The 15,754-nt window shown below is 37.1% G+C and overlaps 1 protein-coding gene and 1 pseudogene across 1 annotated transcript; one reads left to right on the top strand and one right to left on the bottom strand.

Moving 5' to 3' along the window:
* Positions 1 to 577: 577 nt before the first annotated feature.
* LOC114706462 lies at positions 578 to 2,872 on the bottom strand (annotated as a pseudogene).
* Positions 2,873 to 3,139: 267 nt separating this feature from the next.
* LOC114706475 (thymosin beta-10-like) lies at positions 3,140 to 3,886 on the top strand. Its single transcript, XM_037198776.1, has 2 exons — positions 3,140 to 3,165; positions 3,694 to 3,886. Exons 1-2 carry the CDS (start codon positions 3,140 to 3,142, stop codon positions 3,884 to 3,886), a joined length of 219 nt encoding a protein of 72 aa, XP_037054671.1.
* The last annotated feature ends 11,868 nt before the right edge of the window (positions 3,887 to 15,754 follow it).

Here is a 15,754-nt window from a genome sequence, read left to right on the forward strand (position 1 = left end):
TATTTACCTTTTAAAGCAGAATGTGGTGGGGACTGTATTTCCATTCACAAGCCTTCTTGTGTTACAAGACCAAGGGAAGCTTAGGATTTTGTTCTCCATATTTGGGAAACAAACTGTGTACAGAATTCCTGTTAAGTTGTTTCAGTTTGTGTTTTTGTTTATAGGACAAGTACATGCAGAATTAATTGCATGGAATGAAAAATTTAAAAGTAGATTCTAGAAGATTAATCTCAAGTTGTCCTAACATTTTTTTCCTTTTAAATATGAAGATATATCTCAGAATACTTTAGTGACAAACGATTTGGGCTACTAGCCAATTAAGTTCCATAGGTAAACATTTTATACTACATGTTTAACAATGTATTACCTTATGTTTTCCAACAAATCTTCTACCAACCTGTTGAAACAAACATACAGTATCACAGTATCATGAGTAGAAAGAAATTTTATCTTCTACTTAGTTTTCATGCCATGCAGATATTTTTAAATGTTAACAAAAATAAACAAAAAATCCTGGATAATATGTTCACAGAAGGAATTAAGGTAAGCATTAACCATGTGGTTCTTCTGGTGAAGCTTAGTCTACTTCCACATGTGATGTGTCATCATCTCCTTCCAGGAGTGACATGTCTTCAGTTACAGCAGTGCTGGTATCATCTATCTGCAGCAGGGTCATACTCATCAATAGCTAGACCATGCTGGATCATCTTTTAGATTCTGTTAGCATGTGTACCAGGGATCTTCCAGACTGAAGTCGGAAGACAGGAATGCAGTTTCATATAGTAAGATGGCCTGAGCCTTCAGAGACATGTCATTTTTGTCAGCCTTTGGCTTTTGCCTTAAGGTTTTAATGATAGAGGGGTCATAGCTTATCTCCAGATGTTTCTTTGCTGCCATGTAAACCTTGTTGAGTTGTCTCTGAGGGCTTGAGCTTTCATGATACTTTCCACGTTTGCTGTCAATGCATGTGTGTACTAGTGACAGTACAGCATGGGGATGTCACCAATCAAATCAGTTTGATGCAACAACCTTTTCAAACTTTTTCTCCAAAATGTCTTTCATAATACTGCAGAGGTTTTCAAACCTCATCTTTTTTCTTTTGCTATTTTTTATTCTCTCCTTAATCTTATGGAAGCTCCTGTCCTTTCATAATTGACACAAAGGTCTTTTCCTCAAATTCCTTCAGCTGTTGCATATAAATTTACCTATAGGCTCAATCATAGAGATCACATCTAAGCCATGATTTCCAAGATGTTCCCCAAAGGTTAAGTTAGCTACTTGGTCCTACCTTTAACCTGTGATAAAAATTGTTGTGTTTCTGGTTTCCCTTCGTTCTAGTGCAACAGTCCTTGAGAGAAACAATCTCATCCCCAGAAACAAATGAGGAGTACCACAGCAGCTCTGAAAGCTTCTTCCAATTTTGAGAGTCATCATGAATTCCAACTTTTGTATTTTTTTTTTTGAGAAATGCTCTTAAAACTTTTTATGGCTCTTTATCTTCTGCCAGTTCAATGACTACTTCTAAAAATTTCTTGATGAAATTATTTTTGATAACTTTAAAATTTTTGCTTTCCTACAAGATTTCAAGGAAAATATTTAGAGAGCAAGATCCTTAGAATCCATTGCCCCTCTAATAAAATTCAGATACTCATGGATTATCTCCTCATAGGTGTTCATGATGAAACCTCTGCATACATACAACTTAAATGTTTTTTTCCCCTATTTTCAAACAGATGAAAAGAATCATGTCTTGGGACAAACAGGACTCAAAATTCCAATTGCCCTTCAATGAAAACATGCTTTACTGCCAAATGTTTTTCCCAGTTATTGGTTAAGGGCTTGTAGAACTCCCCATATTCTTCATTAGTGATGTTATCAGGATTTCTGGTCCAAATAGGCTTTGTTTTGTTGAGTACTTCTTGATCAACATATTTTTACTTACATTTCTTCTTGTTGTAAGCATCCTCTTCTTCTTCTTCTTCTTCTTCTTCTTCTTCTTCTTCTTCTTCTTCTTCTTCTTCTTCTTCTTCTTCTTCTTCTTCTCCTTCTCCTCTTCCTTCTTTTCTTCTCCTCCACCTCTTTCTCCTCCACATCTTCTTTTTCAGAGTTGTCATCATATTCCATATAATTTTTTTACCCCCTCTTCCTCTTTATCTTCCTTTTCTTCAGTTTCATAATCACTGACTTCCCTATCATGCTCCTTTACAAAGAGAGAAATGGGATAACCAATAGAGAGAGAATGTTTCTTCACAATCTCCTTTATTTCCCTTTCCTCCAAATACTCAATTTGGCCTTCTTTAAGATGTGAGATAACTTTTGTTCCATGACCAATTTATTCATATGCATTAGTCTGCACTACGAATGACCCCTCTGTAGAGGATTCTCAGGCATATTGCTCATCATCATTATGCTTTGTGATCACAGTTATTTTCTCAGCAACCAAATATGTAGAGTAAAAACCAACACCAAAATTGTCAATCATAAACTTATCTGCACTAGCCTGCTAAGCATGCATCAAGGCTTTAGTGCTAGACTTGGCAATAGTGTCAGGGTTATTGATCAAGTCAGCCTTAGTCATTCCAATGCCAGTATCCACAATATTAATAGTTCAATCAAGAGTTTGTTGGGAATGAGATTAATCTGCAGCTCCTTCCCAGAGTCTGGTTTTATTAGCATCTGTCACACTCTCAGATTTCATCTTACTCAGAGCATTTGTTTAATTTGAAATGAGCTCCCTCAGAAAGATCTCTTCATTCAAATAGGAAGTATTGGTGATCAAAGACATTAACCCAGCAATTTCTGTCTGAAAGGCAAAAGTCTGGACTTCTTCTTCCTCCATTGGTTAGTCTTGGGTTTGGATTTCTTCAGGCATCTTTCTTGAGTAACAACCACACATAAAACATGACTAGCCACATCACAACACTGCAGTAACTCCCCACTGTTAAATCTTAGAGTAACATCCTTGCAAGGATTGTGCAAGGCCCCTGTAATAGATCTGCCAGTTTACCGGCTTTCCACTCTTTTCCATTTCTCACACAGGTGGTAGTTCTGCAATCACTGCCTTGTCTATTCCAAATATCTCAGATAATTTTACTACCTTACCCAGAGTATTACTATGGCTTCCATCCTAAATAGGATAATGTACAAACACCACGTTGTTGCATGGTAAGTATTTAGTCAGCCACCACTTACTGATTTTTCAATTTTATCTCTAATCACTCATTTTAGCAAAAGTTGGTTTCTAAAATAAACTAAGCCTTTGCATATTTGTAATATCAGAGTAGCCTTGATTGCCTAGAAAGGCTGTCTGTGGAAAATAAATAAATAGATAATTAAAATTTCTCCAATGTAACACATCCTCCTACCTCAAAACAAATAAACATATAAACAAGTAAATAAGGCAAAAAGGCCATTGACACACATTCATTCATTTTTTTTCACGTTGTTATTTCCTCTTTGTTGTTGTTTTATTTTGAACATTGAGTGTCACTGTAAATCAAGCTAGCGTAGAACTTAATCTGCTTCCCAGGCTAGCTTCTGAGTCATGACAATTCTGCCTCAGAATCTCAAGTACTGGGGTTGTAAGCAAGACTCATCACTGCCTTGTTTTTACCTTCACATTTGCTTGATAACTTCACCAGCTCTATGATCTCAGTTCTGTTAAGATTAGGATTAGGATGTCTCTTGATTCAGCAAGGCTAGTGGGAGCACCTGGAGCGCGAGCTCAGAACGAGACTCCACCTGTTGTAAGAAAATAGCAGACAAGCGGGGCATGGGGGAAATCACCAGTGTCGATAAGGCCAAACTGAAGAAAACCGAGATGCTGCAGAACACCCTGCTGACCAAAGAGACCATTGAACAGGAAAAGAGGAGTGAAATTTCCTAAAAGCCTATGCTGGAGGATTTCTCCACCGCACCCGACCCTGTCATCTCTGAGACCCCTTTGTGATGTGGAGGAAGAGCTACCTGCAAGATGGACGCAAGCTACAGCTGCACTATGAACCTGGGCACTCCACACCACCGGCCCATGTGTCTCTGAAGAGGCCCACCACCTCCACTAATCAGACTGCCAAATTTCACCGGTTTGCCCTGGAATATTGTAAAAAATTATTTGTATAGCTGATGAAAATAAAACACACCTTGTGGTATGGCAAACAAAAACAAAAACAAAACAACAACAACAAAAAAAAACCTCTTCCTCCAGAAAGCATGCTTCAAGGACTTCCTGTACTTGCTATACTTGGTCACCCTCATATGTTCCCTTGCTCTTCAAGTGAATAGACAAAAAAATGTTATCTATCTTTTCATTAATATCAATGGACTCAAAATACAATAGTAGAGTAAAACCAATTTCATGCAAGACACATTGTGAAGTTAGTGACAATTCCAGGCTGCAGTGATGATTCTTCAGGTCAGTAAATGTTTATCTGCCAGAGACCCCCAAACCTAGAAGTAAAGGTTTATCCACCTAATCCACACAGAAATTCCAGGAGACTTGACCCTTCCAATTAACCAATAAATTTGTATTTTCCTCTTAAATAATATTGTATACTATAAAAACATAGGTCATAATCTACTTGGTATTTTCATTTTACAGATTAGGAGACTGAGATTATTGGACATTCAGAAAGCTTTTGAAAAGGTCATGTTGTACGGTTCATTAACAGCACAGCAAAGTAAAAAACAAGTCTCGAGTTTTACTCTCCAGTGTGGTTTCCATGACATCTCAATGCCTTACAGCTAACACTAATGATATCTATCAAGTGAATCTCAGACTAGAAACATTTCTGCAGACAAACCATACAGAAGGTGATACTCTTTCTCTGACAAAGCCTGCAGATCAAATTAACTATGCTCTAAAGAGAATCTAAACCACAGAAGTATTTATAAAGTCAGAAAAAAAAGATCTAACTAGTCTATCCAAATTTTTTATTTTCATACAGAAAAAAATGAGTCGGAAATGGAAAAAGTAATTTGCTCAAAGTCCCATTATAACTTGAAAGACAGCTCTAGGTTATTGGTGAGTTCTAGTTATTCCCAAATTTAAATACCAATTATTAATCCCATTACTCACTGTCTTAGTTAGGGTTTCTATTTCTGTGAAGAGACACCATTACCATAGCAAATATTATAAAGGAAAACCTTTAATTGGGGTGGCTTACAGTACAGAGGTTCAGTCCATTATCATGGTACATAGTGGCATGCAGGCAGACATGGTGCTGGAGAAGAAACTGAGAATTCTATATCTTAATCTGAAGGCAACTGGAAGCAGACTGACACTGGGAGTAGCTTGAGCATAGGAGACCTCAAAGCCCACCCCTATAGTGACACACTTCCTCCAACAATGCCACATTTCTAATAGTGTCATTCCCTATGAGCTTATTCAAACTATCATACTCATCCAGCAGATATTTGCTAGTGATATAATATCTATCATACTAAGGTTTACAAGGATCCATACATATAAAAGTTATTCTTCAATTAGTTCCCATTATCCTTAGGATTCTGATTGCCATCTCCACATACTGAGTCCCACAATATCTCTTGAATCACAATCTAAATTTCCTCTTATTTGACAAAATCTAATTTTTATATTTGGGGATAAAATACAATGTTTTGTTCTATGTTTACACTATATAAGGAGTTAATGAATTTAATTAACATAAAGAACAAACCATTGATATCATTTTAGTGATTAAAACATTAAAATGAGGATGGGTTTGAGGATTTAGCTCAGTGGTAGAGCACTTACCTAGCAAGCCCAAGGCCCTGGGTTCGGTCCCTAGCTCTGAAAAAAAAAAACAACAATAAATAAATAAATAAATAAATAAAATATGAGGGTGTTGTAATTTTGAAATATGTAATATATTATTAACAATAATTGCCACATAGTGAAATAGATAATTAAAACTTTTATACAGTTTAATTTCCTTCACTCAGCCTTCCTCCATTTTTCCAGGAAACAATAACAACTTCTAATGTTCTGTTTAGGTGAAAATAACTTTTGAAATTTTTTTTTTTATTTGAAAAAATGTACCATTTGTCTTACTGTGCCTTTTAATTTACTTAATATAATTTCTTTTATTTCTAGCCACATTATCTCAATTATAAAATTTCCTTTCCTTTCAAAATGATATAGTATTTTAACTGCATATGAGAGAACGCCATATGAGTACATCATTAGTCCTTCAAAATAATTGCTGTGGAATAATGCTTTTGTACACTGGTTTAATAAAATGCTGATTGGCCAGTAGCAAGGCAGGAAGTATATACAGGGCCAGCAGAAGAGGAGAATGTTCGCAAGAGGAATTCTGAGTAAGGAGACACCAGCCTGCCTTCTAGGAAGCAGCATGTAATGGCACACAGGTAGTGCCACAGAACACGTGGCAACATATAAATTAACAGAAATGGGCTGAGTTTAAGTTTAAGAGCTAGTCAGTCATAAGCCTGAGCTAATGGCTGAGCATTTTTAATTAATATAAGCCTCTGTGTGTTTATTTGGGTCTGAGCAGCTGCAGACTGGACAGGACACAGGAAAACCTTCAGCTACAATTGGTGCCCCCAAATAATATAATCAAAACCAAAATTAATTCACAGTCTTCTTCTCCATCCTAAATTGATATGTTTTCCATATACTATATTACATATAATTGAATGTTTTCCAATACTATATTGGTTGGGATTCTCTAGAGGAATAGATTTGATAAAATGGACATATATTAAAGGGAATTTATGAAGCTGAATATTATGAGAGCCAGAGTTTATTTTAAGGTTTAATTACTATGCCTAAGAGATCCATGCAACAAAAATGCCTATAATCTACAAGCCCCTTGCCCAAGGACAGATAGTTCCTGAAATGCTGGAGGCTCTTGTTTATGGGAGATAACAAGCCACATGTGTTTCACTCCCCTAAACAAGTTTGTTTGACCAATCTGCACCAAATATGCCTGATCACATGTGGGCAGTATGTCAGGATGTATGTTTGTCCCTGATTGGACCTGATGGGAAATGCAGTAATTATGGGTTTTCCTTCTTAAGCTACTATAAACAAGCTAGGCAGAACCTTATACAAGCTAACTAAAAGATGGAGAGAGAATATCCATATTAATAAATCAGAAATGAAAGGGGAACATAACAACAGACACCTAGGAAACCCAGACAATCATAAGGACATACTTTAAAAAACCTGTACTCCACCAAGTAATAAAATATAAAAGAAATGGATAATTTTCTTGATAGGTACCACATAACACAATTAAATCAAGATCAGACAAACAATTTAAATGGACCTATAGACCCTAGTGAAATAGAAACAGTTGTTAAAAGCCTCACAATCAAAAAAACACCAGGGCCAGATGGTTTAGTGAAGAATTCTACCAGACATTCGAAGAAGAGTTAAAGCCAATACTCTTAAAATTATTCTAAAATAGAAACAGAAGGAACATTGCCCAACTCATTTTATGAGGCCACAGTTATCTTGATACCCAAGCTACATAAAAATCCAACAAAGGTAATTCCAGACCAAGTCCTCTTATGAATATAGATGCAAAAGTACTCAATAAAATATTTGCAAACAGAATTCAAGAACACATCAAAAACATCATCTAGCACAATTAAACAGATTTCATCCCAGAGATGCAGGGATGATTCAACATAGAAAAATCAGTAAATATAATTTACCCTCTAAAAAAATTCATAATTGTCTCATTAGATGCCAGAAAACAAACAAACAACAATAAAACCTTTGACAAAAATCTAATACCCCTTCATGATAAAAGTCCTGAATAGATTAGAGATACAAGGGATATACCTAAACACAATAAAGGCAGTTTGCAGCAAGCCTATACCATCATCAAATTAAATGGAGAGAATCTCAAAGCAATTCATCTGAAATCAGGAACAAGACAAGGCTGCACACTTGTTAATAAATAAAGTTGTCCAGGGGTCAGAGCTATTAGAGCCATAGCAAGAGTGTGGCGGTGGTGGCACACGCCTTTAATCCCATAGGTCTCTGTGTGTTCAGGGATATAGCCAGCATTGGAGACATATGCCTTTAAGACCTAGGGGGCTGTACATTCAGACAGTGACGAGGCAGTCATGTGTTTGGGTTTACAACCAATGAGAAGGCAGAACAACATACTATAAAAAAACGAACAGACAGGAAGTAGGTCTCTTTCGGGAAGCTGGGACACCGCAGGCAGAAGGGTGAGATTTTAGCTCTGAGCTCTGACCTCTCGGCTTTCTCCTTTACATTGTTTCTGTGTTTCTTATTTAATAAGACGGTTAGTTACATCTATACACACTCTCTCCATATGTACTGAATATATTACTTGAAGTTCCAGCTAGAGCCATATAACACTAAAGGAGAGCAAAGGGATACAAATTAGGAAGAACAAAGTCAAAGAAAGGTTATTTGAAAAAAATATACAATACTATGCCTAAGTGACCCCAAAAATTCCACTAGAGAAGTCCTCCAGCTGATAAACACTTTCAGCAAAGTGGCTGGATGCAAAATTAACCAAAAAATCAGTACCCTTCCTATATAAAAATGACGAATTGATTAAGAAAGAAATCAGGAAAACAACACTCTTCACAATAGCCTTAAATAATATATCTTGAGATAATTCTAACCAAGCGAGTGAAAGACTTGTATGATAAAAATATTCAAGTCTTTGATTAAAGAAATTGAAGAAGACATCAGAAGATGCTCATAGGTCAGTATGATGAGCATATTAAAAATGTCCATCCTATCAAAAGCAATACACAAATTTTAATGCAATCCCTATCAAAATTTCAACAAAATTCTTTACAGATCTTAAAGAACAATTCTAAACTTCATATGTAAACACACAAACACACACACACACACACACACACACACACACAAACAACTAAAAACAATCCTGAACAATAAAAGAACTGCTGGAGGTATCAGCCTCCCCAATTTCAAGTTGTAGTACAGATCTATAATAATAAAAACCATATAGTATTGGCATAAAACAGATACACTGATCAAAGGAATTGAAGACTTAGACATAAATTCACACACCTATGGATTCATAATATTTGATAAAGAAGGCAGAAATACATACTGGGAAAAAGAAAGCATCTTTAACAAATGGTGCTGGACAAAAGGGATGTTGGCATGTAGAACCATGTAAGTAGACCTGTATTTATCACCCTAAACAAAACTCAAGTCCGAGTATATCAAAGACCTCAACATGAAACCAGACACACTGAAGCTGATAGACTAGAAAGTGGGGAACAGCCTTGAATGTATTGACACATGAGTCAACTTTCTGAACAGAATGCTGATAGTGCAGGCTCTAAGATGAACAATTAATAAATGGGACCTCATGAAACCAAAAAGCTTCTGTAACGTGAAGGACACTGTCAATAGGAAAAATGTAGCCTACAGAATGGGAATAGATTTTCACCAACTCTACATCCAAAAAAGGACTAATACCCAAAATACATAATGAAATAAAGAAACAAGACATCAACAAACCAAATAATTAATTTTAAAATAGAGTACATATCTAAACAGTGGATTCTAAACAGAGGAATCTCTAATGGCTGAGAAACACTTAAAGAAAATTTCAACATCCTTTACCATCAGGGAAATGCAATTCAAAATTAATTTGAGATTCTATCTTACACCTGTCAGATCGGCTAAGATCAGAAACATAAGTGACAACTCATGCTAGCAAAGATGTGGAACAAGGGGAACACCTCTCCATTGCAGGTGGGAGTGCACACATATACAGCCCCTATGGAAATCAACAAGGCAGTTTCACAGAAAATTGGGAATTGATCTACCTCAAGACCACAGCTCGCCGGGCGGTGGTGGCGCACGCCTTTAATCCCAGCACTCGGGAGGCAGAGCCAGGCGGATCTCTGTGAGTTCGAGGCCAGCCTGGGCTACCAAGTGAGTTCCAGGAAAGGCGCAAAGCTACACAGAGAAACCCTGTCTCGAAAAACCAAAAAAAAAAAAAAAAAAAAAAAAAAAAAAAAAAAAAAAAAAAAAAAAAAAAAAAAAAAAAAAAAAAAGACCACAGCTCTACCCTTGTTGGGCATATATCCAAGGACCCTCCATCCTCTCACAAGGACACTTGCTCAACTATGTTCATAACAGCTTTATTCATAATAGCCATAAATTGGAAGCTGCCTAGATGTCCCTCAACAGAAAAATAGATTAAGGCAATGTGACCCATTTATACTGGAGTATTACTCAGAAGTTTAAAAATGACATCATGAAATTTGAAGGCAAGTTGATGGAACTAGAAAAAGTCATCCTCAGGGAGGTAATGCATATCCAGAAAGACAAACAGTATGTATCACTTATATGTGGATATCAACTGCTAAGTAAATGATAGTCAATCTAAAACCCACAGACCCAGAGAGGCTAGGAAAAGAGAAGGACTTTAGGGGACATGCATTAATCTCCCTGGGAAGGGGAAATAGAATAGTTTTTGTGAGTGGACTGGGGCAGGTAGGGACAGGTACAGGAGGGATCAAGTTGGGGTAGGGATATAGAGAGAAAGTGCAGGGAAATGTATCAGAAATTTGGGGGCACAAGGGGACAGTGTAGAAACCTAGTGTGTAAACTTCCTGCAATCTATTAGGGTAACCTTAGTGAGGACTCCTAGTAATGGAGGATACATAGTTTGAACTCAACATCATTTGTAGCCAGGCAAAGCTTCCAGTGGTGATGCTGGGTTACATTTGATTGAGTTGTTGGCCAAGGGGGTCATGTGGATATCCCTAAATAACCAAGGCTAATGCTGAGACAGAAGGTTGCTCTCTGAAACTGATAGTGGGGCCCCATTGCTGAGGACAACATGAATACTGCTCTTTGAGTGTAGAGAGGTCAAGCTGATGCTTATGTGGAAACTTTACCCCTGTGTTCTGCTCTCTTTGATATGAGAAGGTACTCTGTAGGCTAATAAAAGAGAAATTTTGACACCAATCCAGCCACAAAATCCTTTACCTACAATCTGTCCTGCCTGGAAGATGTTCTGGGGCAATGGTGGTGCAGAACTTGTGAGAGTGGCCAACCAATGTTTTGTTTAACTTGAGGCCCATACCATGCTACGGAGCACATGCCCTATACTGCCTGGATGGCCAGGAACTGGAGACTAGATAGCCAGAGACCTAGTGTAGAGTCAAACAGGACTGACCAAAAAAATTCCATGAAATGATTCTGCTATACCCATAGATTGGTGCCATGTCCAGTTGTCATCATCAGAGAGGCTTCCTCCAGCAGCAGATGGGAGCTGGTGCTGAGACCCACAACCAGACATTATGCTGACAGAGAGAGAGAGAGAGAGAGAGAGAGAGAGAGAGAGAGAGAGAGAGAGAGAGAGAGAGAGAGAGAGAGACTCAGTTGGAGGTATCCACCACTGGGTTTCTCCCCTTGGAGCTTGGGAAACCCTGCAGAAGACAGGGAGGAGTGGTTCATGGAGTCTGAAGGGATGGAGGACACCAGGAGAATATGGCCTACTGAATCAAGTAAGCAGAGCTTATATGGGCTCACAGAGACTGAAGTGGAAAGCACTGGGCCTGCAGGCATCTTCATCAGGTCTTTTGGGTATATGTTATGGTTGTTAGCTTGGTGTTTTGTAGGACTCCTAATAGTGGGAGCAGGCATATATCTGAGTCTTTAATCTGCTCTTGGAACTGTTTTTCTCCTACTGGGTTGCCTTGCCCAGCCTCAGTAAGGGCTTTTGCCTTATCTTATTGTATCTTGTCTTGCCTTGTTTGGCTGTCATTTCTTGGAGGCCTGTTCCTTTCTGAAGAGAAAATGTAAGGGGGTAGATCTGGGGGAGAGAGGAGCTGGGGAGGAGCTGGGAGGAGTGGAGGGAGGGGAAATTGCAGTCCGGATGTACTGTGTGAGAGAAGAAGCTATTTAAAAAAAACAATTTGTGCCTGCTTGTTGGTCAGCTGGGGCTAAATAATGAGCTGTGATTAGCAAGAGATCAGTACCACTAAGGTCAAATCTTTGCTACTCTAGGACAATAGATGCTGATCAACTTGATCTGAAAGACCAGCTGTGATTGTTAAGAGCCCAGCATCAATGAGGTGAAATATTCTGAAAAGTATTTTCTCAAAGCCAACAAACAAAATCTGGTGGTTGGGGGGAATCAGAGCTGCATCTTAAGCAGGTAACTGAACTTAGCAAGATGGAACTGTTACATACATGGGTCTGATTTTCACATGAAAGCTAAAGGTTTGAGGAGGTAATAGGGAGAAGATGCGACCTGGCATGATGTGGCAGTGGCATAGTCCCTGAACTGAAGCCCTGAAAGGCTATTGGTGAAGGTACAACTTCAGCTTCAAATGGGGACCCCAGGATACTGGAGATGCCAGTGCCATGGAACATTCACTACGGACAGCTGCCAGTATACAGTAGAGCTTGCTCAAGCCTAAGAGACAAGTTGTACAGGTTCTGCATGGAAAAACTGGATATAAGGAACTGCCAAGCCCTTTAGACCCCAAAAAACAAGTGCATCCCAGATGCCAAACACAGAGTAACCGGATCTGGTTTTACACTGCTGAATTTTGGTTGTGCTAAAGTGTGGTTCTTTTATCCCCTACTTCTTAAATTTTTGGAATAAGAAAATGAGTTATTTTTTTATTTTATTGGAGCCCACAGTTAAAAGACTTTAGATTTTTAAAGAAACCTTAATATTTTAAAGGCCTGAAATTTTTAATGACAGTAAGAATTTAAAAGTTGTGCTATGTTTTATGTAATAATATTTATATAGGGATAAGAAACTTAAAGTATACAATTTCAAGTGTTGGGTTTTAAGTTAACAAGTAGTAAAGTGCCCTTGTTAGCTTTAACTGACATTTTGGCACATCCTAGAGTTATTTGAGAAGAGAGTCACAATTGAGAGATTACCTGAATGAAATTGCCATGTCTGTAGAGGATTGTCTTGATTGTTGAATGAGGTCAGAGAGTCTAGCCTACTATATGTGGCACCATTCCTAGACAGATGGTCCTGTGTAGTTGAAATTTTCTCCAGCACTGCCTGGGGTCCGCAGCCACTCAGACCCAAATAAACACACAGAGGCTTATATTAAATAAACCTGTATGGCCTAATGGCTCCGGCTTCTTGCTAGCTAGAGCTTACATCTTAAATTAACCTATTTCTATAAATCTATACCTTGCCACATGGCTCGTGGGTTACCGGTATCTTTACATCTTGTTTCTCATGGCGGCAGCTGGCAGCGTCTCCTGACTCATCCTTCTTCTTCCCAGAATTCTCCTCTGCTTATCCCACCTATACTTCCTGCCTAGCTACTGGCCAATCAGCATTTTATTTATCAACCAAATTAGAGCAACATACATTCACAGCATACAGAACAACATCCCCATCAGTCCTGGGTTGTATAATAAAGCTAGTTAATTACAAGCCAAAGAATGAGTCAGTAATCATTGTTTATTAGTTTCTGCTTTGAATCCCTGCTTAAGTTTCTGCCCTGAATTCTCTCAGTGACAAACTATGACCTGGGAAGTATAAGCCAAATAAAACCCCACATTTGCTTTTGGTCAGAGTGTTTTATCATACTAATATATATATATATATATTATATATATATATATATATAACAAGAATATACAAGTATAATCTATGAGTATATAATATGTAAGTATAATATATATAATATTATAATTGTCATAAGAGTTGAAGAAATTCAGTAACAAAGATGGAAGGTATTGGTATTAGATACATAGTTGTGATACAGAGGTCCTAGATTTTAACTCAAGTCCAATTTTTAAAAAAAATAGTTCTCTTTTTATTATAATTCTAATCCAAGTGTGGGGAACAAAGGCAAATGATTAGATGCAAGGATATTGGTAATATTCTAGTTATTAACTTTACTTGAAGATTTATTCATATTCATATTACTCTTAGTTCATTAACGTAAAGATCCCATCCTACAGGATGTACAGCAACAATGTAATCACTCATAGACCTTAGATTTGTTTAGTATCTGACATAAAATTCCTACTTAGTAAATTTCTACGGAATGCATGAGTGAGAGACTTGCTTAACCAAGGAGGTTCCTTGTAATTGAAAATGAGAGGAGAATGTCAACCCATGGAAGCCAGAAGGGGAAAGTGGATCACTTGGAATTAGAGTCACAAGTTGTTGTGAACCACTCAGTGTGGCTTCTTGGAACTGGACCTGGGACTTCTGGAAGAATGGGAAGTGCTTTTAGCATCTGAGCCATTTCTACAGACTCCAGTCATGGTGTTTTGATAGAAGTATATAGTTTGTAGAAAAAAAACTGGTTTAAATGTGATTTATTTACAGCCAAATATTTAATCCATCTTTGGAAGATTTTATGCATATTATGATAGAAGGTCCAGTTGTCCTAGTGCCATTTTTTAAGAGAATGCTTATCATCCATTGGGTATTCTTGGAAGGTTTTTTTACAGATAAGTTGACAATATATATGCGACACTTGTATAAAATATGTGTTTTGAAGTGCCAGAAATTGATCCTGAGAGTTTATGCATGCTAGGCAAGTACTACACCACTGTTGCATGCCTCTGATTCCTTAAAATGTATTACATTATTGAACTAGGTTGAAATCCCCCAAATATATTCTGGTTCTAATATCTGAAACTTATAAATATTGTGAAAGAGAGTATATGAATCTGACTAATTTAAGGATTTGGAAATGTGGAGATTATCCTAGGATTGGGTCCCAAATGGCACCATAAGTATATTTATAGATCAAGGAAGCATGTGTTTATTGGCTATGGCTTTGAATATAAAACACAATAGCCAAGGGATGCATAGAATTCATTATATATACTGGCAAAAGGCAAGAAAACAGTTTTATTCCACAGATACTCTATAGAATGTATAGCCTAGTTATCACCTTAATTTCAACTTCATGAAATTTTATTTTGGACTTTTGATCACCATAATTTAAAAAATTAAATGTGTAATTTCAATATCACATATTTGTCATAACTTGTAATTCTAACCACAGGAAAGTAATATAGCAGTTGAGAATGAAAAGGAAAATAATTACTATAGAATCCCGACAACAATTTGACACTAATGGAGCTGGTAAGTAGTTAATTTTGGTTATAGTTTAAAGATAATATGGTGACTAGCTGTTGAATTGACTGCAAGTGACAAAAGATTTTAATTATGAAATTTTGAGCAACTGTAGGGATAGTGATGACTTTTGCTAAGCTGGAGAACACTAGGTGAAAAAAGACATTAGGATTAACAGACCTAAGTATCACATTTTAATCATTTTATGTTGAGATGCTTATCAAACTCCAAGTGAAGTCATTTAATAGCAGTTGTAAACCCTTGCCTGGAATTCAGGATAAATAATGTGGCTAGTGAATAACAAATATATATAACAAATATCCTTGGCAGTAGCTTGTGATGCTTGGTGGGGTCAAAAGGAGTTCCATGGTACCCCTTGGACCAACTATTAAACAAGATATAATATATTCCTGGCACTAGCAATTTTACTTGGAGGCATAAGATGTCTAATTGTTCATGGTCTTTTCCATTATATGGCAACTCCTTTTATATCTTCATGTTTGCATACATTTCAGGAAGCTTCTGCAGTAGTAGGTTTCCATTTAGTCATATGCTTTTCTTTTACTTTTATCTGCATTTATTTTATGCTGAATTTATTCCCATGCCAAAAGTTTTTTTTTTTTTTTTTTTGTTTTGTTTTTTTTGTTTTGTTTTTTGTTTCATCAGTTTCT

Source organism: Peromyscus leucopus, chromosome X (genome assembly GCF_004664715.2).
Source record: "Peromyscus leucopus breed LL Stock chromosome X, UCI_PerLeu_2.1, whole genome shotgun sequence".
Lineage (NCBI taxonomy): Eukaryota > Metazoa > Chordata > Mammalia > Rodentia > Cricetidae > Peromyscus > Peromyscus leucopus.

Bases quoted from the DNA above. Each gene is read 5' to 3' on its own strand.
- LOC114706475 (XM_037198776.1), top strand. From the start codon at position 3,140: ATGTACAAACACCACGTTGTTGCATG. The intron at 3,166-3,693 runs GTAAGTATTTAG...CTCTTGATTCAG, and splicing joins AAACACCACGTTGTTGCATG to CAAGGCTAGTGGGAGCACCT.